The 27648-nt window shown below is 40.5% G+C and overlaps 2 protein-coding genes across 7 annotated transcripts in view; one reads left to right on the forward strand and one right to left on the reverse strand.

The window, feature by feature from the left end:
• The window catches only part of VEPH1 (ventricular zone expressed PH domain containing 1), a 242852-nt gene that overhangs the window by 19664 nt on the left and 195540 nt on the right, over window positions 1-27648 (forward strand). For all 6 annotated transcript variants that reach the window (XM_049628640.1, XM_049628639.1, XM_049628641.1 and 3 more), the window contains exons 2-3: window positions 1369-1584; window positions 11032-11206. In XM_049628640.1, coding sequence (XP_049484597.1) covers window positions 1369-1584; window positions 11032-11206 — 391 coding nt within the window. The remainder of the gene's footprint in view (window positions 1-1368; window positions 1585-11031; window positions 11207-27648) is intronic.
• On the reverse strand, window positions 20818-27237 carry PTX3 (pentraxin 3). Its single transcript, XM_049628645.1, has 3 exons — window positions 26965-27237; window positions 26112-26510; window positions 20818-22044 (listed from the first exon to the last, which is right to left on the reverse strand). The coding sequence occupies exons 1-3, from the start codon at window positions 27092-27094 to the stop codon at window positions 21431-21433; spliced, it is 1143 nt and encodes a 380-aa protein (XP_049484602.1). The 5' UTR covers window positions 27095-27237; the 3' UTR covers window positions 20818-21430.

The raw sequence follows: 27648 nt of genomic DNA on the forward strand, positions 1-27648 counted from the left end.
TATACAAATGACCAATAAACATGTGAAAATACTCAACCTCACCTCTGATCAAGGAAATTCCAAGTAAACAGCAGTGAGATAACTGTTTTCCACTGATCAAATTAGCAAAGATTAAAAATACCCTGTTCTGGCAAAGGCGTGATGGAGAAAGCATGCTTTCACCTAGCTGATGGGAATATACACCGTAAGACCCTCTCAGAAAATAGTTTGGCAGTATGTATCATGAGCCCTAGACATTCTCCTGTGTTTTATGTCAGAAATTCCACTTCTGGAGGATCTAGGCCATAAATAATCTAAGTATGGAGAGGGCTTCATGCATAAGATGTTTGCTGTGGCTTTAGATACAATAGCAAAACCAGATTGTTCCAGCTGCAGCTTGCAGCGGACAGAAAAGCCCCATCACTTCCCATCTCTAACAGCTCACGAGGGTGTAAGGATCAAATTGCTTCACTGCTCGATTATGTTTTCATTTTTGTCAGTCCACCAGCCAGTGGCAGACCAATTTTCCAAATTAAAGTGATGGGCCTATTTTTCACATTTAGATGTTTTGGAGGGTCATATTACCTCTCAATAAAGATGATTAGATATTTGAGGGAGAATTAAATAGTTGAATGAAGGGAAATTTTTTCGGGGTAAGCTAACATGGATTTGGTAGTTATTTGAACCAAAGATGGAGAGCTGAATTGATGTGTTCTGCTGTGTAGAGAAAGAGAAATAAAGTTTATGTGGGGAAATTGGAGGGTGATTTGAAACATTTCACAAAAATTACTGAAATGTCAGAGTAAAAATGTCAACCCTGACCTGTAATGGGCCTAGGAACTGAAACAGCCTGGGGTGCCTGGGTGGCTCAGTTGGTTAAGCGACAGACTCTTGGTTTTGTCTCAGGTCATGATCTCACCATTTTGTGAGTTTGACCCCCACGTTGGGCTCTGCGCTGAGCTGTGAAGCCTGCTTGGGATTCTCTCTGCCTCCCTCTGCCCCTCCCCCACTCACACTGTCTCTGTTTCTCTCAAAAATAAACATTAAAAAAAAAAAAAAAGGAAAGAAAAGAAAGAAACTGAGACAGCCTGAAGATTAAACCTGCTTGGCAAGTGAATAATCAAGCTGCTTTGAACTCTCCCTGCTCCCTGGCTATGTATCTGTGAGAGCAGGAACCTGCTCCATTTTACCTCATTTGCCTATCACCTCCTCCACAAGATTCTCATCCCCAAGGAAGAAGGCCCTCCTTGTATTGGAGCTTTACAACCTCACCCCTTAGCACACAGTATGGCACACCCACTTGCTAAATGAGTAAGTTGGCATTTTATCGGTCCTTTGAAAGATAACTTTCCAGAGCGTTATTTAATATGAAGGTTTTCTTTCAACTAGGATTACCAAACCAATAACAATGACCAGGCAGTGGTTGAAATCTGTATCACGCGAATCACAACAGCCATCAGAGAGACAGAGTCCATTGAAAAGCATGCCAAGGCCCTTGTGGGGCTCTGGGACTCCTGCTTGGAACACAACCTGAGACCCTCTGGGAAAGACGAAGACACTCCGCATGCAAAAATTGCTTCTGATATCATGAGTTGCATTTTACAGGTATGTCAGTGCTAAACATCACGCTATTTGATACTGGCTTTGCAACGGAGGTGAACACGTGGTGTCTCTGAACCAAGAGCTAATGTTTCCCTAGCCTTTAGATACCGTAAAAAGATACCACAAGCCATTATTGCTGAGCCCAACAAGGTTCTAGACAGCTTCTACGGTCTCAAGACACACTGTGGGGAATTCAAAGTAATACCACAGCAAGCTCCAATCTATTTAGATAGATAAGACATGTGCATATAAAAACCTAACATTAGTATATGCCAAGATTTAAATAACCAGTTCTGGAAAATTCAAGGGAAAAAAAGACCTCTTTCATCTAAGAACAGAGAAGGGGTGGAGTCTGAACTTGGGGCAATGAGCTTGGAATATGTGGAGAGAAGTGACTAAACCATTTTTAAGTGTGCTTCTACATGTGTTGTGAATTTTCCACGATAATAATGTTTGCCTATTCTAACTGCGCCTGGCTGGCTCAGTAGGTAGAGCATGTGACTCTTGATCTCAGGGCCATGAGTTCAAGGCCCATGTTGGCTATGGAACCTACTTAAAAAACATTCCTTCCTCTGGTGAAAATATGAATTTATAATTTTGGCTTAAGCACAGAACAATTATGTAAGATTGAAATAGTAGGGAAGTCATTTAACTTCCTAAGCCACAGTTTCCTACCTATAAAATGCAGATGAAATTGACATTGTCTATGACAAATTTTACCAACCAGTAAATGTTGGTGATGTTGATAGGTATTTCTTGAAAGAGAATTCTGTGGCCAAATAAGTTTGGAAACACTGAATTCAATTTTTCCCTTTTGGGCTGTCATAATGTTTCATAGCATATTAAAGGCTCTGAAAAGTCCCGCAATTAAGAAAGCTGGTTAATTTTGTTCAGTACAGTGTTCTTCAATCTGAATTGCTTACGAACTTCTTTTCCCCTCCCTACCCTCAATACGACATCTATGAATATCTCTCAGAACTGTGGTTTCTGAGCATAGTTCAGGAAATTCTGGTTATGTGGAAGTGTTTAGCACTGTGTGTAGCAGGTAATATTAGCTTCCTTTCTTCTTCTCATCCCCCCCCTCCTCCTTCTCCTACTCCTCCCTCTTCCCTCCCTCCTCCTCTTCACAGTTGTCTGTACTTAACTGGAACATATTCCATTTTGTCTGTCTAGTCCAGACACTGTTCAACTGAACAAAAGACCACACACACTATCACCCTGTTGTTCCTTTATCCCCAGGGCTAGGGATGGGAGGGGAGGGAATGGGGATTTCAGCAAAATTAATGAAAGATGAATACTGCTTGGATATAGCAACAAAGACTGTTCTTCACTGATTATCTTAAATACGTTATCGACATTCATCAGAAACAGTTTGTTTTAGTCCAAAGTGCCATTCCACAGACATTCAGACAGAAATTCAGAAATCATCCATACTCTCTAGCTCCCACTGTCTTTTCAAAACCATTGGTCTGGACTCTAGAGTGGCACTATCCAATAGAAATGGAATGTAAGCTACAAACATAGGCCGTATATATAATTTCAAACTTTCTAGTAGCCGCATGAAAAAGAAAAGAAACCGATGAAATTTATTTGATAATATTTTTCCTTAACCCAATATATCCAGATATTATTTCAGCACATAATCAATATAAAAATCAATGATATATTTAACTTATTTGTATACCAGGCCTTATAAATCTGGTGTGTGCTTTAGCACATATTACTTTGGGGCAGTCACATTTCAGGTGATCAGTAGCCTCACGGGGGGGCGTGGCTCCTGTGTCAGCACAGTTCTGGAGAGTCAGGAAGCCTTTCTGGATGGAGACCACATTTGGAAAGGGTTGTGAGTACCTACCAGAATTTTCACCAGGTAAGAAAGGCAGAGCAAGAGCACGTCTCAAGCAGACAAAACGTTCCAAGCTTGTGCAAAAGTCCAGGTTTGTGAAATGAGATCAAGGTCGAAGATTTATAAGCAGGCTGCCCTCCAAAATGCCCCAAATTTAAACATAAAGGGATGTTTCATCCTGGGAAAGGCATTATGTCCCCTATTTAAAAAGGGGTTGGAGGTGTGGAGCAAATAAGAATGTTCAACTTAATGCTGATCAGTGACTCCAAGGAGATGACTCCGTAAGACTGTTGAGAGCAGGGCCCTGAGCACAAGCACTATTATGGAAAGGGACAGAGAACAGAGCTAAGGGATCAGCCTCTTGGTCGAGAGGGACAAGGGTCACAGAGATGGGCAACTCCAGCCTGCAGGGTGAGTGTGGGCACAGGCTGTTCACTGTGTGCCCTCAGAGGAGGATGAAGGGATTAAAATGGAAGGCAGGGAGCCCTGAAGACCAACTTGCTTTTTGGCAAAGTTCAGTGATTTCAGTGGATGTGGTTCCAGAAAGCCAACCCCAGGAACCAAAGGCAAGGCTGTGGTTGCAGCTTTGCCATTTTGCTTTGATCATATTTCAAGGACATTTTTGGCCTGTGGTAAATATTGAAAATACGACTTTGTACTACACGTAATTTAGGTTCTTGTGGGAACCATGGAGAAATCCAGATGACTCATATTCTGTTCTGTTTTTTCAGTAAAATAAAACAGCAGACCAACTCTAAAGCCAACCACTTAGCATTCTGAGCTTGCACAAAACCCCCCCAAAAAACCAACAAAACAACAAAGAGTGAGCCCTTCTCCACCCATCCACCTCCCCAGATAAGCAATCCCAGAATCACACTATCAGGCAAGACCTACCAGTTCTTCCCACATCCTTGGCCATTTTACTCAATTTTTTTCTGGCCATTTCACTGTAATTTCAAGCTAAATATGTTCACATACACAGAAACCTTCTGTCTTTTTTTCCCCCAAATCCCTTTTTTAACCTATACTCCAAACCTACTTCAGGTGACTCATTCCTATTCCACTTTTAATTAGTAATTATATATTTAATTCTTTCTCTTTTTGGCCCCTAAATTTATGAACTTGATACATTTACCTTAAAACAATTTTTTAAATTCCATTGTTCTTCTTCTGTACATTCCTCAATACAAAATCAGTCCATGTGTGTGACTGCATTTGCCTTTGGTGAAATGCTTTTGCCAACCTACCCCATGTCTTTAAACAAGTCTTATAACCTGTCATTTATAAAACAAAGGATGAACCAACTGATTTCTCAGCTCACCTCCTGGTCTGAAATTCTGACTCCTGTAGAAGATGCTGAGAGGTAAAATAGGAAAGAGCTTTGGACCTTGAGGGCCTTAGAGTCAAATACTCTTGGTCTTATATAAATGAGAGTTTGGAAAGTTATTTTCTCTCTCTAAGCCTCTGTTCTGCTATCTGTAAAATGGGCATAACAATATGTGTTGCTCATGAGAACCATCTTTTATTATAAAAGCAATCTCTATTTGTGGTCCAGCCACCATCCAGAAGAACCTATGTCAAACCACAGCTTCCTCTGACTAGGATGCTATGTGGAACTGGCCAATGCCTATTTCTTTGCCTCTAGAAAAATACTGAAAGGGAGGGTACCCCCTATAAGGCACGATGCTTTCTAGGATAAATTCGATCCTGGAGACTGATGAAGAAAATGAAAATGTACCTCAAGAAAGCTGTAATTATTGACATAGCTGATGTGCTGGAATGACGTTCTAGCTTGAATTGACAGGCCAACCGTTATGAGGTTGAGAGCCAATACCTGGTTTTACCAGTTACAGCAGTATCTTCCCCAACCAAACTGCTTATGGGGCTGTTGCCAAGTAAGCTCAGCATTTTATCTCTTCCTCCATGTATGCTCACACTATTGATGACTGTATAAAGAAGGGGATAGCTGCAGGGGGTTGTCTGGGGGGCAGGAGGGAGGAATAGAAAAAATCCTGAAATTCACTGTTCGAAATCAGAAGGTCTTTTTTTTCTTTCCTTTCTTTCTTTTTTTTTTTAAGATGAGCCAACTGTCCATTCACCTTGATTCCACACTTCAGTATTCTTATTTCCTCTTCAGTTAATGCTATATGATGATTCAAAGCCTCTCCCTGGCTGGCATTGCCAGCAAAGTGACTTAGACATTTTTGAGAGCAATTCCATTGCAACTCTTAGAGGCAGAATTGGTTGTCTTGATCTAGAAGTTTATTTAGTAGGCAACCCCAGCTCTACCATTTACTTGCAGTGTGATCTTGGGCAATTTTATCTTTCTGTGCCTTAATTTCCTCATCTGTAAAATGCTGTAGCTGCCTTATGAGTTTGTTGTAAGAATTAGATAGTCGTTAAACAATAGACATAAAATATTTGGAACACAGGAAATGCTACATGAGTATTAATTCTGGTTGGCATTAGCATTATCTGTAGAAAACTGTAAAATAACACTCAACACTTTCTAACAAGCTATTCATTTAATTATTTATTTTAGTCATTGTTCATTGCTTGTCTCCCCCTCCCCAAAATAGAAGCTCTGTTTTATTGATGTAGTCCCAGCCTCTAGAATTGTGAATGGTAAGCATATAGTAAGTGCTCAAAATAGTATTTATTGAATGAGTGAATGAATGAATGAATGAATGAAGTACTGAATAGATCAGGAGATGTGACTGCTCTATGCTTTTCTCCAGAATGGGTCTCAGTACTTATTCATCAGTTAATGCCACACAAGACAGTGACAAAAAAAAAAAAAAGGGAGGAGACTGGGATATAATCTCCCAGGTTACTGAGACCCAATCCTTTATTACCCGTCTGAAAATACACTGGGAAAATATAGGTGTATGTTCCATTTAGATTTTATATATAGCCGTGCTGCTAAGAACCAAGCATTTTAGATATAAATCCAAAATTCGCTTGATTTTCTGATTGATGATGCAGGATGAAAAACCATAAAACAGTGATTTTAATAAATGACACTTAATATTTCCTGAGATTACTCTTTTATGGCTTTCGGTTGAATTCAAAGCCCAAGAGCCAAAGAGCTTTTTAGTTGCTATCATCTCAGATAGATATCTCTTTTACTTAGCTTTATTCTTTTCAATTTTAAAACTCTGGGACATGTTCCCAAAGTGCATGTTTTCAAAAGGAAAACCTCCGCCAATAGCTCAAATTGGTGCTAATCTAGTTAAGAAATACAATTCTTGGCATCCATAGAACAAAGACCTTTTGTTTTGCTTCTACAGCTAAAAATAACTGTCCCCCTGAGCAAGTCTTTATATCTATCCTGTACTTCACTGAATTTGTTCTCTGAGTACTGAGCACTGAATTGTGTGTAAGATGATATGCATACCAACATCTCACGTCTACACTGAAGGGCAAGGTCCATCATAAGCCCCAGCATTAACAGTTGCTGTTAAAGTGGTTTATTTGTACAGTGACCATAGGGCTTTCTCTGTGTGTGTACCATTGGCATTTCTGTGATCTAAATACTACCAAAGATAAAATAAATTCATGTGCCTGAGATCTACTGCATTAGCAACTCCTTTTGCTTCACTTGTAAGTGAAGCCCAGCCATTAGAAGGAGGTTGTATGGTACCTGTTAGGGCCCATGGGACCTGGTGTCTTTCTAGCCTCATCTTGACCTCCCAGGCTCTCACTGACATCCTGTTTCTGTCAGCATTGTCCATGGCTTCTGGACACACTAGCAATGGTCTAGACAGTATTTAGAGATTGAGAGCCTTTGGTAGGAATTCCTTGTTCCTACAAACAATTTGCTCTTTGCTTAATGTTTTACTTCTCCTGTCATTTGAAAAATTTCTGGATGACATATTGGGAGGAAAACAAAAAAGTTGAGTATGTTAAAGTTTTTTTTTAATTTTTTTAAATGTTTATTTATTTTTGAGAGAGAGAGAGAGAGAGAGAGAGCATGCATGAGCAGGGGAGGGGCAGAGGGAGAGGGAGACACATAATCCGAAGCAGCCTCCAGGATATGCGCTGTCAGCTCAGAGCCCAATGCAGGGCTCAAACTCATGAACCGTGAGATCATGACCTGAGCTGAAGTCGGACACTTAACTGACTGAGCCACCCAAGCACCCCAAAGTTTTGTTTTCTTTTAATAATGACATTATTACCTGTAAAAACATTTATACATTTCACCTATAACCACACTTCAAAGACTTTAATAGCTGCCCACTACTTTTCTCTAGAACATTTAGAATTGTTTTAAGAAGAATTTGATCGAATTGGTTAAGACAGCCTGTTCTTTCATGGTTGCTGGCAAATATTGGCTCACTCCAGGGTTTAAAAACCTCAGTTGCTGCGAATACTGATTTTCATTGATCTTGTACCATCTGTGTTCATGATTAGTGGGGAACACAAGTTGTACTTCCAAATGCGACCATCTGTGCTTTCTAAGTAAGTTACAGGTAAATGTGCTTGAAGACATATTCCTCTAATGGAAGACGTGTACTTTTCTAGCTGCAAGTTGTTCTTGGCTGAAGATTCAGAGTAGGTAAAGTAAACCTGGACATGAAGTTTTTTGTTGGAAAGCTCTGAGAAAAACTGTGTGATTGCATTCCACTCTCAAAACTGGGGGTTTGATCAACCATGACAGGGACAAAGATTTGTCATCTAAAAGCTAAACTAGCAAAAATCTACACATAATGGAAAGACTGGCTGTCTGTGGGGGCAACCCCAAACATTGTACAGGTGAGACAATGTTTTGGAAAATACCAAATACTGTGATTGAGGTAACTTGAATGTAACCTCAGGGGAACAGTGATAGAATAAGATTATAATGGAGAAGATGGACAAATCAGTCAGCCTCCCTAACACGACCACTTCCTAAATTACATACTCTGAAGAGTACATCAACACAAAGAGGATGTTCAGTGGGGGGGTCATTGTTATGGTACAATTACTCAGTACTGTGTGTGTGTGTGTGTGTGTGTGTGTGTGTGTGTGTGTGTGTTGGGGAGAGGGGTGGAGACTGACTCTGATGGACAGGAAAGTTCCAGTTAGTCACCAGAGATGGGGATTTGGTTATAGAGAAGGACTGTTATTTTAGTCAGGTTTCATCATGGCCTGGATGACATAACCCTCAGGATCTCTCTTTGCTTTTATCTGATTTTGTGCCTATCTGTGAACATTCTGGTTAGTAATCTGGTTCCTGATATCCTGATAATGTGAAAGAGTCTGACCCAGGAAAGACCCTCACTGTAGATGAGTAAACTGGCATGCTGGATTATGCACTGGGCTTTTAGAAATCCTTTGGTGTGAGTTAGCATCAGTGGATCCAAACAATTCTGTCTGGCCTGACTAAACACACATCCAGACTTCTAAAGCTGAAAGGCAGGTTGCAGCCAGCCTCCCAGGGAGACCTCACAGCTCATCACATCAGTAATGGCCCAGTCCAATCAGGCCCAATTAAATTCACCAGGAGAGGAAATACTCTAGATAAAGTCAAAGCCTGCTATCAGAGAAGTCTGGCTGCAAGCCATGGTACTAATAGACGTGTTAGGAACTCTAAGAAGGATAGGACAGAAACCTAGTGAGTGGAACTTCTATAGAAGCACATGATTTGTCAAAAAGGGATAAGGCCAGAGCTTTCAACATGGCTGACTTAACTGTGGGGATATCTGTTAGGGTTTTGAATACTTACTTTCTCTGCTCAGGAGTCAGATTGACTCTTCAATCTGGAAAACGGGTGCAACTGCAGGAATGAATTAAGGATTTATAAGTCTATTTCTTGTTTCTAGGGACTGGGAGGGAAAAAAGCTTAAGTACTAAAGAGATAATTGTCTCAGAAATATTTGGGGCTAGTATTGGCCTCAGGCACAGCCTAATGCATGGGGCCCAAATGATGTCACCAGGACATTTTTTTCCCTCAGTTTGTCTCTCAGATCCATGCTGCCTTGAATCACAGACAGATTCTCTCCTACTGAGGTCAAACCTGGGAGCAGCTACTCTTGGTCTTCCATTCTCGGCACTTTTGATTCATTAGAAGAGAGAATCTCTTGCACAGAGCCCTTTTAATGACTCCTTAATTGTAGTTGGGTAATTTGCCCATTATTGAACCTACTATTTGGACTAAGGAGATGTGATTCTCTGATTGGTCAATGTCTGAGTCATTTGACAACCTTTGAAGCCAAGAGGGCAAATGCCCTCATTAGAAAGAAGTAGCATGTGGCCTTGGCCATGGAAATAGGAATCTGTTAAGGAGTGTGTAACAACTCAGCTGCCCAATCAACTAGTCCTAAAAATAGATGGCATTGGAGGTTTGAGCCTATACTCAGCCATTGCTAACAGCAACATGAGCAAGACAGATGGGAGCGAAAGGGCCCCCTACCTCCGTGCCTTCCTTCCTGTCACATTATGTTTCTGATGACAACTATCACAATAGGTTTATATATTCTTCATTAGTTATTCAATTTCTCAGATGTTTGTTGAACACCTACCATAAACCCAGAATTGTGGGACATATTAGAGGGAGTAATCCACAAGTGGCAAGATATAAGCACTTTTCACATGAATAGACTTAAAAAAAAAAAAACCTTTTATTTCTAATATAATAATATGAAGTCAAATGTAGTGCGTGCAGTGTGCAACATTTGCCTTATAATTAGGCTAAAGGATGGGGTTGATGATCAGAATAGCTAATGGTAATGAAGACGAACTGTCCACTTTTAAGAAAATGCTTTGTATGTTTTAACTATTATTCCCTCATAGGCAATTAAATGCAGATAGCACTATTTAATGTATAAGGACATTGATGGTCAATCACAAAGTATATGAAAAAGAGAATTGTTTTAGGACCCAGAATTTCTTTCATTTTTAGTCTCATGTTCGTTCACTTTTTTTCTTCTGAATCTCACTGGCTGAAACTTTAGTTTTTAAGATAAAGTCAAAAAGTGACTTGTTCAACATTCCTTGGGTTGTTTTCTCAAGTATAAATCTGATGAGTTATTTTTGTCATCAGTGACTCTTGATCAATTTCAAACTCCTTGGCGTGGAATGCCAGACCTTTCCTAATCATGTCCCTTTTACTCTTCCAGTTCCTGTGCTCACCTCCCTACCCCAACCTTCCCACATGGCCCACACTCCCACCACAGTGAGCTATTCACAATTTCCAAAGGTACATGTTCTCCCTCACCTCTGTGCCTCCACAGGTGCTTTTCCTCTGTTCATTCCTTTCCTTGCCATCACCCAGCCATCTCCTGTTCATCCACCAGGTCCAGCTCTGACACCACTCCCTCCAGAAAGTCTTTCTTGGCACCATCCAGGACTGGGTTAGGTGTTCCTCCTTTGTTCCCTCAGCATTCTGAACTTTGTCTATCAGTGCCCCCATCAGCGTACGGTGTTAGCTGCCTGTTTGCCTCCAAGTCTCCCTAATAAGGACAAGAATTCCCAGAGGCCCAAATACAATGAAAACAGGGTGGGGGTCTGTGTTTTCACAGCTGCACTCTGGAGATTAGCTCAATAAATATTTTTTTGGATGAATGAATAAATGAATGAATAATGAGCCACTTATTATTTGTTACTTTCTTATGTTTCCTCAGAATTACAACCGGCCCCCTGTGATGGCGTTAGCCATCCCCATAGCAGTGAAATTCCTCCACAGAGGCAACAAGGAACTGTGCAGGAATATGTCCAACTACCTGTCCCTGGCTGCAATCACCAAGGCAGATCTTCTGGCTGATCACACAGACATTATAGTAAAGAGCATACTCCAAGGTATGGTGCAAAGGCTGAGTGTGGGCATGTTTTTCTAGGAGTGATTTGAAAATATTTTCATGAAGCAGTAATGGATTGTGGAAGGGAGACCTATAGTATTGAGAGGTACGTTAGATTCTCTGCTTTGCCACTAGCTGGTTGGTGAACGGGGGTGAGATTTCTTGGGCTGGTTGAGTCTGTGTCTCTTCACTGGGCAGATGAATTATTTTGACTCATAGAGGAGTTGTAAGCTCTCTCTCTTCTAACTCAACATTTCTCAGTTTGGGGAATGGTGTTTTCCATGCTTCTGGTCACCTTGTCCAGCTACCAGTTGTGGAGAACCTACTTGTCTGCACTGAGTGGAACATGTCCCACTGTTCTCAGTGGCAGATGGACAACCTCTCCTGCCTTTGGTTTCCAAAAGCAAGGGATGTTAGGTAAAATATACCAGAGAACATGTGAAGACTTCTTCAATTGTGAACATGACTTGGGACTGATGTGTAATTGTGTGAAATACTGCCATAAAGAAATCAAATCAGGACATCTCTGTTAATTGTTTCATATTTGAATGAAAGAGATCAAGTTAGTCCAGTCAAATTATTCTCTTAAGTTTTTTCCTTTGGTTTCAGATCTGTCAGAAACCATGGTTTTTTGGTATCTTTGATTTGGGATCAGAGACAATATATGGTATTATCTGATATGCACCCAATTCCCCCAATTCTCATTAATAATAACCAAAGGTCTATGAGTATATCTTGCCCCACATTCTACTGCCTCATACCCCAAGCACTCAGGTTGAGCATCAACCCTCTGTAAAGTCCACTCAGACCAAGTGTTTCTTAGAGTCTCCATGCTCCACAAATGCTCCCTTTCTGAGGTATCCAGACCAATTCATAAGCCCACGTTGTTACTCTCCCTATGCTTCCTGGCCCAGCATGCTATGGTGGTGCCCACTTCTACTACCCCGAGCCCAGCAAACTCTGTGGCTGCTACCACGGAGGTTCCAGGAACTGATTTCACTGCATACTGCCTTGTCAAGGATGGCAGCCTCTGTTCCTTTGTGCCGCTCCCCCTGAAGCTTCAGGAGCCAACCCCCACTTCACTAATTTCATGTGGCAGCCTATGGCAGGATGGGGAAGAACACCTGTCTCTCTCCTTGGTGTTACACTTTGATAAAGAGGCCCCAAAGCGGGGTTGCTTAGCTCCCAGTACCAAACTGTTCCCAAGTTTGCAGTAAAATGTATCCTTCTGTTCTAAAAACTTTCTCTCTCATGCCTGGGCTCAACTATCCAGCCAAGAATCAAGCTAGCAAGAAATTAATCAAAAAGTTTTCAAAATGACTATGGCCCACCAAGGACAAAGGCTTTTTTCATTGTACCAGACATTCCTAAGAAGAGTTCATCGCACCAACCCTCAACATCTGACCAGCCACCTCAGTGGTCTGACAGATGCCCGGATATGTCTGAAGCCCAGCCATGACAGGGGAGATTCATCACTTTACCTGTGTTTACCTCTAAAGATTTGTCATTGATACTACTAGGCAGTATCATTAATTTCTCCTTTTCTTTGGCTACAGGATTGAATTGCTAATTTAACTTTTAATCATGATGCTAAAGTTTCTAAAAGTCCAGAAAAGCAGTTATGCCTTTTTCACCACCTTGACTACATATTTGAAAGAGATTTTATATGATATTAAAAAATGCTTCTACACACCACACGTTTTAAAACCATGGTAGTTGACTTGCAAGTAACAGATTTATTGAAAAAAAAAAAAATGAATTGTTTCTTTGCAGCTGCCAAGAGCTTAGCTCATGTTTTTTTTTTCTTTTTTTGTTTTTTTTTCTTTTTTTGAAATTCACTTTTAATAACAAAGAACTCTTTTGAAACACAAATACACTTTTTGAATTCATTGCAAGCATTTGAAATAAACAAATGATTTGGTTTATTCGATGTGACACTATAAAAATTACCATAAAAGACATGATAATTTGACCTATAAGAAGTTGGGGCTACATATTTCAGGGTTTAGATTTTTAAGACTAATGTGTCTGTATAACTCCACAGCCATTCACATGAGCCCATCAAACTTAAAGCTGCAGGGTAGAGAGGATCTTGCTGTCTCTAAGTTTCTGTTCTGCATATCTTTGTCATATATACCCTACAATCAGCCCTAGGAGACATCATTGGGATTTCTGTTTTCCTTACCTATAGTTTTCTTCCCTTTAGATCTTCTTCCTTGATTTATATTATCCTAATCTGCACTCTCCCACTTTTCAATGTCTACAGATGTTGTTATCTACTCAGTAATAACAATAATGATTATGACAATTATAACTACAATGGCTAAAATTTATTTCATGCTCTCTTTATGCCAAATAATGTATTAAGCACTTTATATGGATTATATTGTTTAATCCTCACAAGAATTCCATCACAAAAATCCTATTACTATCCCATTTTACCAATTAGTAGTACTTTAAGTGATAGAAACACCAGGTATGAATAGCTTGGTGATGAGCAGGAGGATAGTAATAATGGAGAAGAGGAAGAAAAGACAAAGGAGGGGAGGAGAAGGAGGAAGAACTTATCAGAACACATGACTGAAAAATACATAAATACATCAGACTTCCCATATGACTTGATTCAGGGCTCAGTGGTGGTACCAAAAGTCATTACTCAACTCTGCTTCCTTTGGATTAGTTTCACTTTCTTTCTTCTCTCTACTTGTTTTTTGTTTTTGTTGTTGTTGTTGTTGTTGTTGTTGTTGTTGTTGTTTTTTGAGAGAGAGAGATTTGGGGGAAGGGTGGAGGGAGAAAGATAATCTCAAGCAGACTCCACACCCAGTGCTGGGTTCAATCTCATGACGGTAAGATCCTGACCTAAGCTGGAAATCAAGAGTCAGATACTTAACTGACTGAGCCACCCAGGTGCCCCTGGATTGGTTTCGTTTTCATGATCCATGTTATGGGTTCTGCAGCTTCCAGTTTACATCATCAAGAATACCAATTAAGCAAAAAATCTCCATACCCAGTCTCATTGTCTCTGCTTGACCTAACATGGGTCATATGCCTATTTCTGTACCAATCCATGCTTGTTCCTGGGAGCACAGTCTTTCAGTTGGCCGGGCTTGGGTAATGAACCCCCTCAAGGCAGGAAAGGGGGTCAACTACAGCAGAACTACATGGATGGGATGCAGATCACTGCTCCCCAAATCCAGGGTTATTGCCAGCAATGGTTAAAATGAATACTGGGTACCAACAAACAGCCTTATATACTTAGTTTTATCCTCTTATACTTCCTTTTTTAGAGAATTACCCCATTGCTTTGGCATAACAAGACCTTATTGGATAATGATTCTTTCATCTCAGTGTATCTGTAGTTCTTCTCGGGTTCTTGGCATGTGTAAATTTTATGAACGGAACCATTCTACCTTCATTTTAAAATAGTAAGGAAAAAGTAGACCAGATAGGGCCAGGCAAGACTGGTGGTATACCAGTGGTGACTACTTCTTATACTTAGTTGATATTACTCCACTGATAATATTTTTCAATTGTTTTATACATGTTTGTCCTTAATTCCAAACCAAATGCCTCCTTTATAATTACAAGTCAATCATGAGAGACTGTCAAAGAGCTTGTGTATTTATCCCTGAAGGCCAATATTTCAATATTTCCAAGCCAATTTTTACTACTTTTCATTATTAATAATTATATATAAGTAGCGTTGACTTTTACATTCAATGTAAATATAAATTCATTTAATTTAAATTGCTTAGACTCCATTTGTCTGTTTTATATTCTCTGAATTCTTCCAATGAGAAGGAAATTGTGAAAAATTCTTCCATTTGGAGAAAAAAAAATAAAGGCATGAGCAGTATCAGGGTGTCTGGGTGGAGCAGTCAGTTAAGCATTGGACTCTAGATTTCAGCTCAGGTCATGATCTCACAGTTTGTGAGTTCAAGCCCCATGTCAGTCTCTGTGCTGACAGTGCAGAGCCTACTTGGGATTCTCTCTCTCTCTCTCTCTCTCTCTCTCCCTCTCCCTCTCCCTCTCCTTCTCCTTCTCCTCTCCCTCTCCCTCTCTCCCTGCCTCCCTCTCCCCCTTCTGCCCCCATGGGCATTCTCTCTAGTTCTCTCAAAATAAATAAATAAACTTAAAAAAGAAAAGGTATGAACAGTATTGCCTTGGTTCATACTTGAGAGGTAAGGTGCTAGAAAACCTGAATATCTCTATAAAAAATAAGACAAATCAGTATTTTTAAATCAACCCCCCAAGAAAATAAAAATAAATTTAAAAACCCTGTTCCATTTAGTTTTACAGTTGTACAATTAGAAAAAATATGCAAGTAATAATACAGTCTTAACTAAGCTTTTTCAGATAATTAGAAAACATTCTCCAACTAATTCTGTGAGCTGGTATATATGTGATATAAAAACCAGAAAGGAAAACACAAGAAAGGAAAATACACACCCATCTTAATTATGAACATAGATGCACAAATCACGAATCACAAATAAAAATGACTCCAGCAATGCTTATGGAAAATAACATTAACATTTGCTGAGTGCTTAATGTGTACCATTTTCTGGTCTTTTAACTCATGTAATTGTCCCAATATCTTGTGAGGGAAGAACTATTGTTATTCTAAAACTCATAATGATTCAGTTGAGTTTATCCTAGGAATGCAAGAATGTCTTAATATTCAAAATGTAATTCTCCACAGTTAAAGACTAAAGAGCCAAAAAGTCATGTGATCAGTAAGACCATCTCATAAAGTTCGGTACCCATGCATGAAAAAAAAAATTTTTGCGAAGTAGGAATTTTGGAGACCTTTCTTAAATTGATTAAGGGGATATTGTATATGTATACAAGAGAATATTATATATACATATGTATATCCTCTTCTTTTGTAAAATGCAAAGTCTGTTCATGACAAAAAAAAAAAAAAACCTCTAGCAATAGAAAGGAACACCCTTTGTCTAACAAAGAATATCTACAACAACTAAAATCATACTTAATGAGAAAATATTAAATACTTCCCTTGACTTAAAAAATAAGACAAGGATGTCATTTAGGTAATAAGTTTGTTTTCTGCTTAAATAATATCAGAAGTGGGGATCCTGGGTGGCTCAGTCAGTTAGGCATCCGACTCTTGATTTCAGCTTAAGTCATGATCTCAGTCATGGGATCGAGCTCCACACTGGGCTCCAACCCCACATTGGGCTCCGTGCTGAGCAAGGAGCCTGCTTGTGGTTCTCTCTCCCTCTCTCTCTCTCTCTGCCCCTCTCTTCTGCTGGCACTCTCTCTCTCAAAATAAATAAATATTTAAAAAATAATATCAGAAGTAATTTAATATTTTGTGACATCATAACTTTTTCAGAGTGGGAGAGTCATTTCTCGATGACTCTTGAATAATTCTCCAAACTTGTTCTTTGCCATTTAGATGCTTTGTAAAACCTGTCAAGTACTGGCATATAAAAGCACAACCAATGCTTAGTACAGCATAATTTAGCACATCTTTTACCCAGGAAGCTGACAATATCGTGGAAGAGTATCTCCAACTGTAAGGGATCATTTAAGGGCTTGTAGGAAAATCCTTTCCAAACTTTGGAACTCTGTGATGCCATGCACATCACTACTATCAAAACTAAAAGTAGTGATGTCTCTTCCTCTGCATTTCTGAATCAATGGTTATAATAAGGAAATATGCCTCTCCATTAGTACGCCTTTTACATGGCCCTCTGGCACAAATCACAAGATGACCTCAAATGATTTGAAACTTAAGTAGAAAGTCTTTGGAAAGAAAATGTTATATTGTCTCAGCAAGAGTCCAAATTCCTTTCTGACTTACTGGCAATAGTCTAGAAAAGACTGTCTAGTTAATTATGATAAATTCACCTCATTTCTTTCTCTATGTGAGACAAAATTCAAACCACTGATTCGTGAGCTGTCTCAGAAAATAGAGATAGAAAATTAACCTTTCATTTATTATGGCAGTAATAATATGTATCACATAGGGTGAGGTGAGGCTTAAATAGATAAAGCAGCTATACTTTGCACAATGCTGGGCACGTAGTTCATCAATGGTTATAGTGATTCTTCTCATCGTCATTATCATAATCAACATCATTGTCATTGTCATCCCTAATTGAGCATCTGCCATGTACCAGGCCCCTATTAAAATATTAAAGGCAGAACCAGATGCATTTGTGGAGTTTTATAATCCCTGGGGAGATACTTAGCCATTAAAAATTCATGATACAATTATTCTTAAAGAACAAAGTTTTAAGTTCACCATATTACAGGTTGTTGAGAAAGAATTTATTAATCCAATTTCTAGGAAACAGGCTATGAAGCAATCTTACTAAGAATATTCCAACCGAATATGAATACACATAGGGAAATATTAAAAATGATGTTCAAAAAAGCCAACCCAAATGTGGATCAAGAAATAGAGACACCTCTTGAAACAGAAAAGGCCCTCTTCTGAATTGTTAACTAAGTCTGGGATCAGTTGCACTCCAGAGTTTGCACCTTCTTGACTCCACCAGCAGATGTTGCTGTGAAGTCAAATAAGGCCTGCACAGAGAGGAACATCCCTGGGCTGGCCTCTGAGAATGACTTCTCCGCAATATAAGGGAAGCTTTATGTTAGCTTATTCATATGTTATTTTCACGTGTTTGCTTCTTTTTGATTTAATCCACTGGTAACAACATGGAAAAACTTAAAGACAACTTTTATTTCAAATATTAGTTTAGGAAGTACTTTTAGATACATTATCAGTTTTTCTATTATTTTCATAATAACCCTGCAGCAAGGCAGGCAAGTCCTTTATCTCTAATGTCTTGGCTACTGTGAAACTCATCAAGATTACTTGGCAGGTCTGACTTCTTCTAGTTGTTAGGTGATGGTGTTCTAAGATTAGAATGCTGGATTTCTGAGCCCAAGACCAGCATGCTTTCTTTCACAGTCCAAATTTATGAAACTGAATGCAAGTGTCAGTAATCTATTTTCTAGTTCACTGAAATCCATGAATATAGATGTAAACGTATATCATTACTTTGACCAAGATTTTTAACTTTATGAGTGCTATTTATTAAGGGGCTAAAAGACAGTTCTGGAAACATTTGACCTCAGTAAGCTTCTCAACGAAAAGCTTTCTAACATAACATTTAATTAAAAAAACTAAACATCAGTTAAAATTTCTTTGTTTGCAAGTGTAATTGTTAAAGTGAAGTTAATTAACTAATGGCAAGTACCAAACTCTAAAATGTATACTTAGTAGTAAAATGTTCTGAATATATTTTAAAGGAATTAACATTTTACAAAAAGCCAATTTATATTGTAGTAGACAAGGAAAATATATCAACTCTGTTTTGTTCACATATTCATATGCAAAAATATTGCTCTAGTGACATACATACATATGTACTAGAGTGACAAAGTGACAAATGTCACAATTTGTCTAGAACTGAAGGGTTTTCTGAGACACAGGACTGACTCTCAGTGCTAAAGGGGGGACAATTCTAGGCAAACCAGGGCAATTGGTCACTCTAGTGCACATACACACAATATTTTATATTTTATACATATAACGTATTACATTTTTTCCTCCTAAAAACTTGAGTCATCTTGCACATTTTACAACACCATGATATAGCGATGCCCTTAATAACCATTCTGGCGAATGAAACTCTTTGCCGATGTGCCAAACTACACCAGCATACTGATATTTCTTTTTAGAAATTTTATGTCAGTTTTACACATTTCTTACTTCTTCCTTTTGATGACACTATGTATTCTGAAACTCATTAAATACTATTAGAAAAAAAAAACAGTCAAATAGCCAACTTCCTGAGAATTTATAAAATGTATTTTCTAAGTATAGTCTATGAGTGTTTTGAGGGAATATAGTGTGTGTGGTCTTTTCAACTAAAACAAAAATTGTTCTACTGGATCAGATTAGGTTGGTCAAACAATAGTGGATTTAAAATGCCAGAAGTGTAGTTTTCTCTCCTATAAAAGAAGTGCAGGGATAGGCAGCCCAGGACTGACAAGGCAGCTTCACAACATGTGAGACCCAAATTGCTCCGAATTTCACAGTCTAAGATGGTTGCTGAAACTCCTGCCATCATTCCCATATTCCAATCAGGAGGAAGAGGAAGGGAAAGAGATTCACATTCAATCTTTCAACATCAGCCAGAACTTAGTCACCTGGCCACACCTAGCTGCAATTGATGCTGGAAAATACAGTCTTACTATGAGTGGGCATACTCACTATTTAAACCAGAATGTTGTTACTTTAGAACAGAGGGAAAAGATAAGTATTAGGGAACAATCAGAAATCCCTTGAACCACTTATCTGGATTTACTGCCGTAGCAGATGAGATTTCTACTTTTGTAACCCAAGAATTCCTTATTTTTCTTCTGTTTGCTTCTTCTTTACCCTCAATGTGTGATCCCCATAAAAAAATTAAAAATGCCCTTATGCTTAACTCTGTCAGAATACGAGTTTGCATGTATTTTGGGAAGATCTAATGCTTGCATCTGGGATGTGGAAATTGAAGGCATGCCTAATTCTCTGCTTGTGGTTGGATCTAGTGTTTTTTTTCTTCCAGTTAAGTTTTCAAGTCATATAGATAATGGCTAAACAAGGACAGTGTGCCTACAACCTTGAATCATGTAACCTCCAAGGTTCTGAGACTGGCCTTTGACCTCAACTGTGAACACCCTTTTTGGAGATCCATCAGCCTGATTTTGTGGGTCTCACAAGTGGAATGAAACTATATTGACACCACAAACATCCTCAAGCATACCTAGATTCATGGCATTTTATTGATAAAGGCAATGAGAGACCAGTTCCCTTCTTTTACTGAGAACAGCCAGAAGAGTTAAGTGACTTGTCTAAGGACACTCAACTAGTTAGTTATAAAATGTGGTTTGATAACTACTCCTGGCCCTATTCTCCAAACCTGCCAAACCATGAAGACCTGTGGTTGCTCAGGCCCTGTCTTTAGGTGGACATATCATCACTGTGGCCCTACCACATTTGCTACTGACATTCAGAAACAGCTTTGCCGTAGTCTTCTATTAGCCCTGCATAACCTCGACAGGAGGAGAACATCAGTGTGGGAGAGAGTTACCTCACCTTCTGCAGGGTGAAGAGGTTTGATTGTCCTCTCCTTCATGCATGAGTATGAGAATGGGGTACGCTTTCAGGGTAGGAGTCATCGTTTCCTTTCCAGATTCTTAGATTTCCCAGGTAACAGTCCTCATCACATACATTTGGGGAACTATGCTAATTTATGTTTGTTGCTGTGTTACACAGGACAGAAAGTTGTGTATGGTCATAGATTTGCCAAATTGGAAGGGACTTAGAGATAATTTTTCCTCAATTCCTTGATTTCTCAGTGGAGAAAACGAAAACCCAGAGAGATGAATTGACTTAGCCAAGATCAGATGTTTTGCTTATGATTTATAGGAAGCCAAAGCTTAAAGCAACTCTATAGTTTATTTCTAACAATATTAGCTATTACCATTCACACAATAGATTAGTATCTGAAAACTGTTTCCTACCTCGAGTTTGGATTTGCTCCAAAACATCTTTTAAATTTATAGTTAGATGATACGGGGTAGTTTTATAAAATATTTTATTTACAGTACAGCTTTACAAAAATAGTCTTAATAAAATTAATACAAAACCATTTTACAATATAACTTATATAACTATCTTCTCAAAAAAGTGACATTCGGTTATAACACATAAACTACATTTGCATTTGTTAAGTCACATTGTAGTATAAATATGTTTTATCATCATTTTTTAATAAGGTACATACCAATAACAATGAACAATGGACAGCAATATGTTATTTTATTTTTCTTCCAATGTAAAAGTCCTCTCTGGCCAAAACAAAATTAACCAAAGGAAAGTAAAACAATTGTCCTTCTGTTCAACAATACAGTCCGTTTTAATTATTTGAGAGTTTATCTGACAAAGACATGGCATTAATCTGAAAGCACCTGGCATAAAGTCTAGTAACAATATCCCCAAAAGCATTCTCCAATGTCTTGTCTTCAACTGTTTATTCAGTATTTTGCCAAGATGAATAAAAATTGATCTCAACTCTCCCCTTCATTAATCTCAAGTGTGCTTGATATGCACTGAGGTTTTTAGACCTTCCCAACTGGCATATGTTGAAAACGTGAGTTTCTTTCTTTGGCTTCAAGTAGAGTTTCACAACACTTATGAAACATACTGAGCTCCTCCATGTGGCTGAATTTCTGTGACTCCCCACCCAACAACATTTCCCCGGATGTGACAAGAATCTGCTCCTGCGGTCTCTCTTATCTCTTCATTGCTGAGAACACGATCCCAGATATTAAAGCCTGTGAGTCTTCCAGAAAAGGCTAGTGTTTCATCAAAGCCACCACCTACACAGCAGCCGTTCTTTTCTTGGCCAATCTGCAGGATCCCTCCCTCAGGAACAATATGACCTATGGCCACCTCGACAGTGGTAGCCACCAGTTCACCGTTTACCCACAAGGACATGCGCCCCTTCTCTGAATTCCAGGTGCTGCACAGATGGGTCCACTTTCCCAGGGAAAACACAGTATTAGCAATCAGTTTGTTCTCCTCTCCACCCACCACAAACACTATGGACTGATAGCCAAGGTACAGCTGGATCTCATATGGATTTCTCTTTGTGCCATACGAAAACAGGATGGTTTTGTTTAATACATCTGTGGCTTTGACCCAAATGCAGGCACTAAAAGACTCAAGCTTCATTGGTGTCGCTGGATGCACGCTTCCAAAAATCTTCTTGGAACGCATTGGGAATAAAAGTGCTGTTTCACAACCTAGAATGGCAAGAAAGTAAGAAGGATAGGAGAGAAAATATAAATTCACTCAGAAACGATTCCAGCATTTGGGTCTTTTAGCATAGGCATTTTAATGACTACCACTGAAAATTATATGCAGTATTACACCATGACTTGAGCTTCAAGAGTGATTTCTTGGTAGAGCAAAGAAAACAGGAATAAGGAAAGTCAATTGTCAGGCTTGCTCAGTGAGGTATCTAAGTGGACACGATGACATGCAGAGGAGCCAAATTGTCCCAACTCAGAAAATAATGGAAACCATATTTTAATAACTAGTTCCCCTCACAATTAGCTTATTTCCTTTTACTGCCTTTTTTAAAATAAAAATGTTGAGTCACTATGCTTTAACTTCAAACAATGACACTGTATTTTCAAAAAACCTAGAGCCAAACTTGTTTCCCTCTTCTTGACTTCACCAAGCTTTTAGAATAAAAACAAAAACAAAAAACCTATGAAATTCAATGGACCTGGCTCACCCTATTTACCCATGGTCAACATGTATTTTTATTTTATGTGTTAATGTTTTATTTATTTATTTTGAGAGAGAGACAGCCAGCAAGTGAGCACCAGCACAGAAGAGGAGCAGAGGAAGAGGGAAAGAATCCCAAGCAGGCTCAGTGCTGTCAGTGCGGAGCCTGACTCAGGGCTCGATCTAGTGAACTGTGAGACTGTGACCCAAGCAGAAACCAAGAGTTGGTGCTCAGTCAGCTGAGTCACTCAGATGCCCCAAGTCAACATGCATTTTTAAGTGAAAATCTAGGACAGTCATATTGTCGCTGAATACATTTCATATACCTCATGTTCCAGATATTTGTAAACTTTGCAAAGTTTGTAGAAAGCTACCTTTGAAAGTCAGCAATAGATGATAATGATGACTAACTCTAATTGGGTAATCTCTGTGTGCCAAATACTGTTCTAATCCCTCTATATCATTTTAATCTTAATATTCCCATATTAAGGGATAGTCTTAATATTCCCATTCTACAAAGGAGGAAAGTATGGCATAGAGCACTAAGTAACCTGGTCATCTAAGGGATAGTCTTAATATTCCCATTCTACAAAGGAGAAAAGTAAGGCATAGAGCACTAAGTAACCTGGTCATCAGAGGCCACGCCCTAACTAGCACACTGCATTGCTTCTTAATGGTAGAAGAACCCCTAGATTTGACTAGGGGGGCTGGAACTCAGTTTGTTTTACTATTAGCAAGCATGCAGTTTTTGATGAGCCCCATATCTCTCTAGGCTTTTATAGGTTAAAAGCCTCTTCCAGTCTCTTCCTAATATTCTGCAAGTCTGTAAGCAACAAATATATAGTACTCGGGAAAAACTGAGTAGCCCAAGGATATGCTTAAAAACTCTTATTTTGTCCACAGGCTTATAAATACTGTTTAAGCAACAATAGAAAGCCTTTAAGGAAGAGTGAACTCTTTCAAGGGGCCTACTGGAGAACATATTTCTGCTCAAGAGCACTTGGAAGGAGACTTTGTGACATGGGAGTTGGGAGCTCAGTAAACTCCCACCTCAGTTCATCTCCAGGTCACATGTCTGGTCAGGAAGCTAGAGATGCTGAAGTGAAGATCTTCTAGGTGTCTCTGGGAAACATGCTAAAACCTTTCACGGGTGAGCTCTACTTTGTGATAACTTCATAGGTGTATGAGAGACCAGAAAAAAGAATTTTTTTTAATGTAAATGAGGCCGAAGTATTCACTTTATGACAAACTGAAGATTTACCGTAAAATAGCTTTGATAAGCAAACTTCCAGAGCATTTAGAGACTAACTGGTGAATGTGTAGAACTTGCAGGCACCAAACGCCCATGAAAAGTGTGCTGAACTAAGTTCAATGACTGCAAGTGATTGAGGGCTAGGCTCTGTCCTAAAAAGTTAAACAGATGTGGACCTAGAAATAATCAAAGAAATACTGAGATTCAGAAAATTGTATGAAAGTAACGACAACACTAAAGCACAAGTTGGTCCTCTTACATTTTGCTATTAACTTTTTCAGTGAGTAATTTGAATTTTTGAAGATTTTTGAAATTCTTAATGAGGCATTCTTTTTTCAAATGAAATTGGTAGATGCATTTTTTTCTCGTGTTAATTAAATCAAACAAAGATAATGGAATAAAAGATGCATAACCATTTGAGATCTTCTCTGTAATGTCCTAGTAAAGTAGTGTTCAAGAAGGGGCCTACTGCAGTCTAATTAACTGATTTCCTGTTTAAATAAACCCAGGCAGTCAGGATTGCATTCCAAAGCATTCCTTGATTGCCTCTCTGAGACCCAGCTTCCCCTGCAGGGTGCACTGGCCATAGGAGTTCATGGAGTGGAACTTGTTGTTCACAGGATTTTTGTGGATTTTTTGGTGGGGACCAGTCACTGAGGCTCTTGCTATCTCTTTAAAATGTCAGAGACTCTCATGATATGGCTTTTAACTAATGGGTTTTTCTGATTATATTATCAAAGACCGAACAAAATTAAAACCAGGTTCTTAGGAGGCCGACAACAGAATAATTAGGAATCCCTTAGGAACCAAGCTGGCAGGAAACCAAGGGAAGAGAAACCAAACCATGTGGAAAAAGTACTATTGGATATAAGAAATTAACTATTTTAGAATTCAGAAATACATTCCTCTCTGCTCTAACTAGCATACAGAGGTGAGAGTGAAAATTCGCCTTAATCGGGTACATTAAATGTACAATGATTTTACATGGTTTGCCAAAGACAAGAGATTTCATCCATTAAGACAGCCACCAGATTATAATTTGTCTCTTTGCCACTTACATTGAGGATCTATTGTATATTTGATTTTATGCTTTTTCAGTCTCTGAAACCACACGTAATACATTCAAGAAAATATGCTCAGTACTGAGAAACAGTCCTCAGCTATTTAGTAACTACTGATACTCTGGTATGGTTTCTGTAATTTTAAATGAAACATGCTCTCACACATGCTTATGATTCTTCCTCCTACCTCAACAGATGAGTTGCTTTATTGTAACTGTAAAGAGGAATGGCATTGTTTGTGATTGTTTTCCCTTCATGAGATTCTCAGGAACAGCGTAAATGATTATTTTCTTACCCAAGTCGCTGATTTTTCTAATATAACCCACAAATGATTTTTGCCCTACTATCTCCAAAAAAGTTTGACTTGTAAACGAGTGTTACTTGGCTCCAAATAAATCTCATTTCTTTTAGCCATCTTCCCAATGTATTTTTCAGGCCCATATGTGTTTGGAGATTCATGTAGTATCACATGGGACTTCCATCAAGTTGCATCTGGTTCGAACCGCCTGTCTTTCTCTCTCTCTCTCTCCCTCTCTCTCTCCCTCTCTCTCCCCCTCTCTCTCCTTTGGCTCTCACCCCTTAAATCACTGGGGAGGAGGGTTACCAATTGGCTCCTACCTCAGACCATTCTACCTTGGATCCCGCCCCCGCAAGTTTATCCCAAGCCTCCTCTCTCACAGGCTAATTCCCCAGGCCCCGGGGGCTGGGGGACCCCTCAGGAATTCCACTAATCTTTCAGGAGATCAGGTTCAGTCTCAAGTCTCTTGCTCAGAACCAGCGGGGAGGAGGGGCCGGCCCAGGGATTGGAACTTGTCCCTAAAAATTAGGCTGGGCCCTGAAATAGCGCGGGGGAACCGGAGCCCTTTCCCCCCTAAAGAGAGACAGGCTAAAATTAGAAGAAGTGGAAATCCCTAACGGAGGGAAGCCGGACAGCTAGAGAGGTCACGGTTATAACCGGCCAATAGAGCTCCTGCACCTCCTGGTCGGATCGGGTGTCAGGGGCCCTTGACGTCTATTTCAAGACTGTGATGGTTACGTGCACAGGTCTCTTCTGGGCTCCCCGCGGCCGGAGAATACTTTTTAAAGTCAGTTTTCGCGCCTTGTATGGTGTGTGTGATCCGTGTGAGCGTGCATAGAGAACTAGAGCTGCGTGTGTCCCCACTGAAGCTGGCCCTAGGGGGCTGCCACTAGGCTTCCCGCCACGCACGTTCCGAGGACAAAGCGGCGGGGGAGGGGAGGGGGCCGCTCCGCTCCGCGTCCTTACCTGCCGGCAGCCAGCGCCCGGCCGCCCAGCCCTGCACCGCGCGGAGGTCGGCTCGGGTCCGCCGCAGCTCCTCGAGCACCGCGCCCAGGGCGCGCCCCGCCTCCTCCGGGCGCGGCGTGTCGGCGCTCTCCAGGCGCGCCAGCCTGCGGCCCGCGTCGCGGCTCGCCTGCAGCAGCTCGTCCAGCGCCCGGGCCAGCCGGGCCTCCACGGCCGGCGGCGCGCACGGCCTCGCCAGGCTGCCAGCCAGGCGGCCCAGCTCCGCCCGCAGCCTCTGCAGCTCGCCCCGGAGGACGTCGTCGGTGGCCTGCAGCAGCATGCCCTCCCTCATCTGCGAGTCCTCCAGCATGATGAAGAGCTTGTCCCACTCGGTGTGCTCCCGACGGCAGTCACACGGCGTGGCTAGAGCGCGGGACACACGCGTTACCGGCCCGCCCAGGCCTTCCCAGGGCGTGCTTTGTAGAAAGCCGACCTCCCTCGGTGGTCCCAAGTTACTGTCCGTCCCCAGCACCCCCTCCCCTTTAAGGACACCTCCGGAAAACAGCGCGTGACTCTCTCGACAATGACAGAAACCATTCACGGAGATACATATTAAGTGGAACGCTGTGAAATTGCCGTTCGTGAGGCTCAAAACAGGCAAATATCGGCGATTTCATGCGGTCCAAGCCATTATGTGTCTGTGACAGAACTTTTTGAAACCTCCCCCTTTCCTAAAGTGCTTCTTTTCTTTTGCAAAACAAGCTATAGTTTTTTTTAAAGCTCATTTCGTTGGCTACGAAGTATATGTATAATATTTAGACCCACAGGGATGGATATGTAGTTAGGGTTAGCAGAGAAACAGTTAAAATGAACTTACGGTCCTCGGTGGGATGGAGTCCATTGTCTATTTCGTTGTCCAAATTCACATACATGAGCTCGTAATCATCCGAGGTCTCGGCAGACACCGCACACCAGAGAGCACAAAACAGAATCGCAGGGAGATGCATTACTGGAGAGAGACAAAGTTCTTTCTTTTGCCGCTTCCCACAGCTGGCCTGAGGGGACGAGGCGAGCTCTCGAGTGAGCAGTGTTTGAGCAGCGGAGAGGGAGAGTGAGAGGCAGGAGCAGAGAGCCCTTAATAAATGCTGGAGAAAGCCTGAATGGAGATGAATGAGTAATGCCGGTGGCACCGCGGTAACGGGAGTTCCCCAGAATTTGGAGGGGAGGGGGCTGGGTGGGAGGGCGAGGGAAATGTGGACGTTGCACAATAATAGACCGCAAAGGTTTACGCTGCAGTCAGATTAATTGGAGGAGGGTCAGAGGGGAAAGAGGTGGGGAAACTGGGCTAAGACTGTCCCCGTGAGGATTAGCTGTTGTAACTTGAATTGGTAACACTGAGGGATGAAAGGCAGGGGAGGGGAGGGGAGGTAGGGGGGGAAGTAAGTCAGCAGGCGTAGAGGCATGAAAGCAAGATCATCATTCCAGCATTTCGTGTGGCGCTTTTACAGTTTCACAGCCCTTTATGTATAGAAAACTTTCCCACTTATCCTTTGTACACAGT

The sequence above is a fragment of the Panthera uncia genome, chromosome C2, assembly GCF_023721935.1.
Source record: "Panthera uncia isolate 11264 chromosome C2, Puncia_PCG_1.0, whole genome shotgun sequence".
NCBI classification, from domain to species: Eukaryota; Metazoa; Chordata; class Mammalia; order Carnivora; family Felidae; genus Panthera; species Panthera uncia.

Bases quoted from the DNA above. Each gene is read 5' to 3' on its own strand.
- PTX3 (XM_049628645.1), bottom strand. From the start codon at position 27,094: ATGCATCTCCCTGCGATTCTGTTTTGTGCTCTCTGGTGTGCGGTGTCT. The intron at 26,511-26,964 runs GTAAGTTCATTT...CCCGCGCTCTAG, and splicing joins ACTCCATCCCACCGAGGACC to CCACGCCGTGTGACTGCCGT. The intron at 22,045-26,111 runs GTAAGGACGCGG...TTGCCATTCTAG, and splicing joins CGGGCGCTGGCTGCCGGCAG to GTTGTGAAACAGCACTTTTA.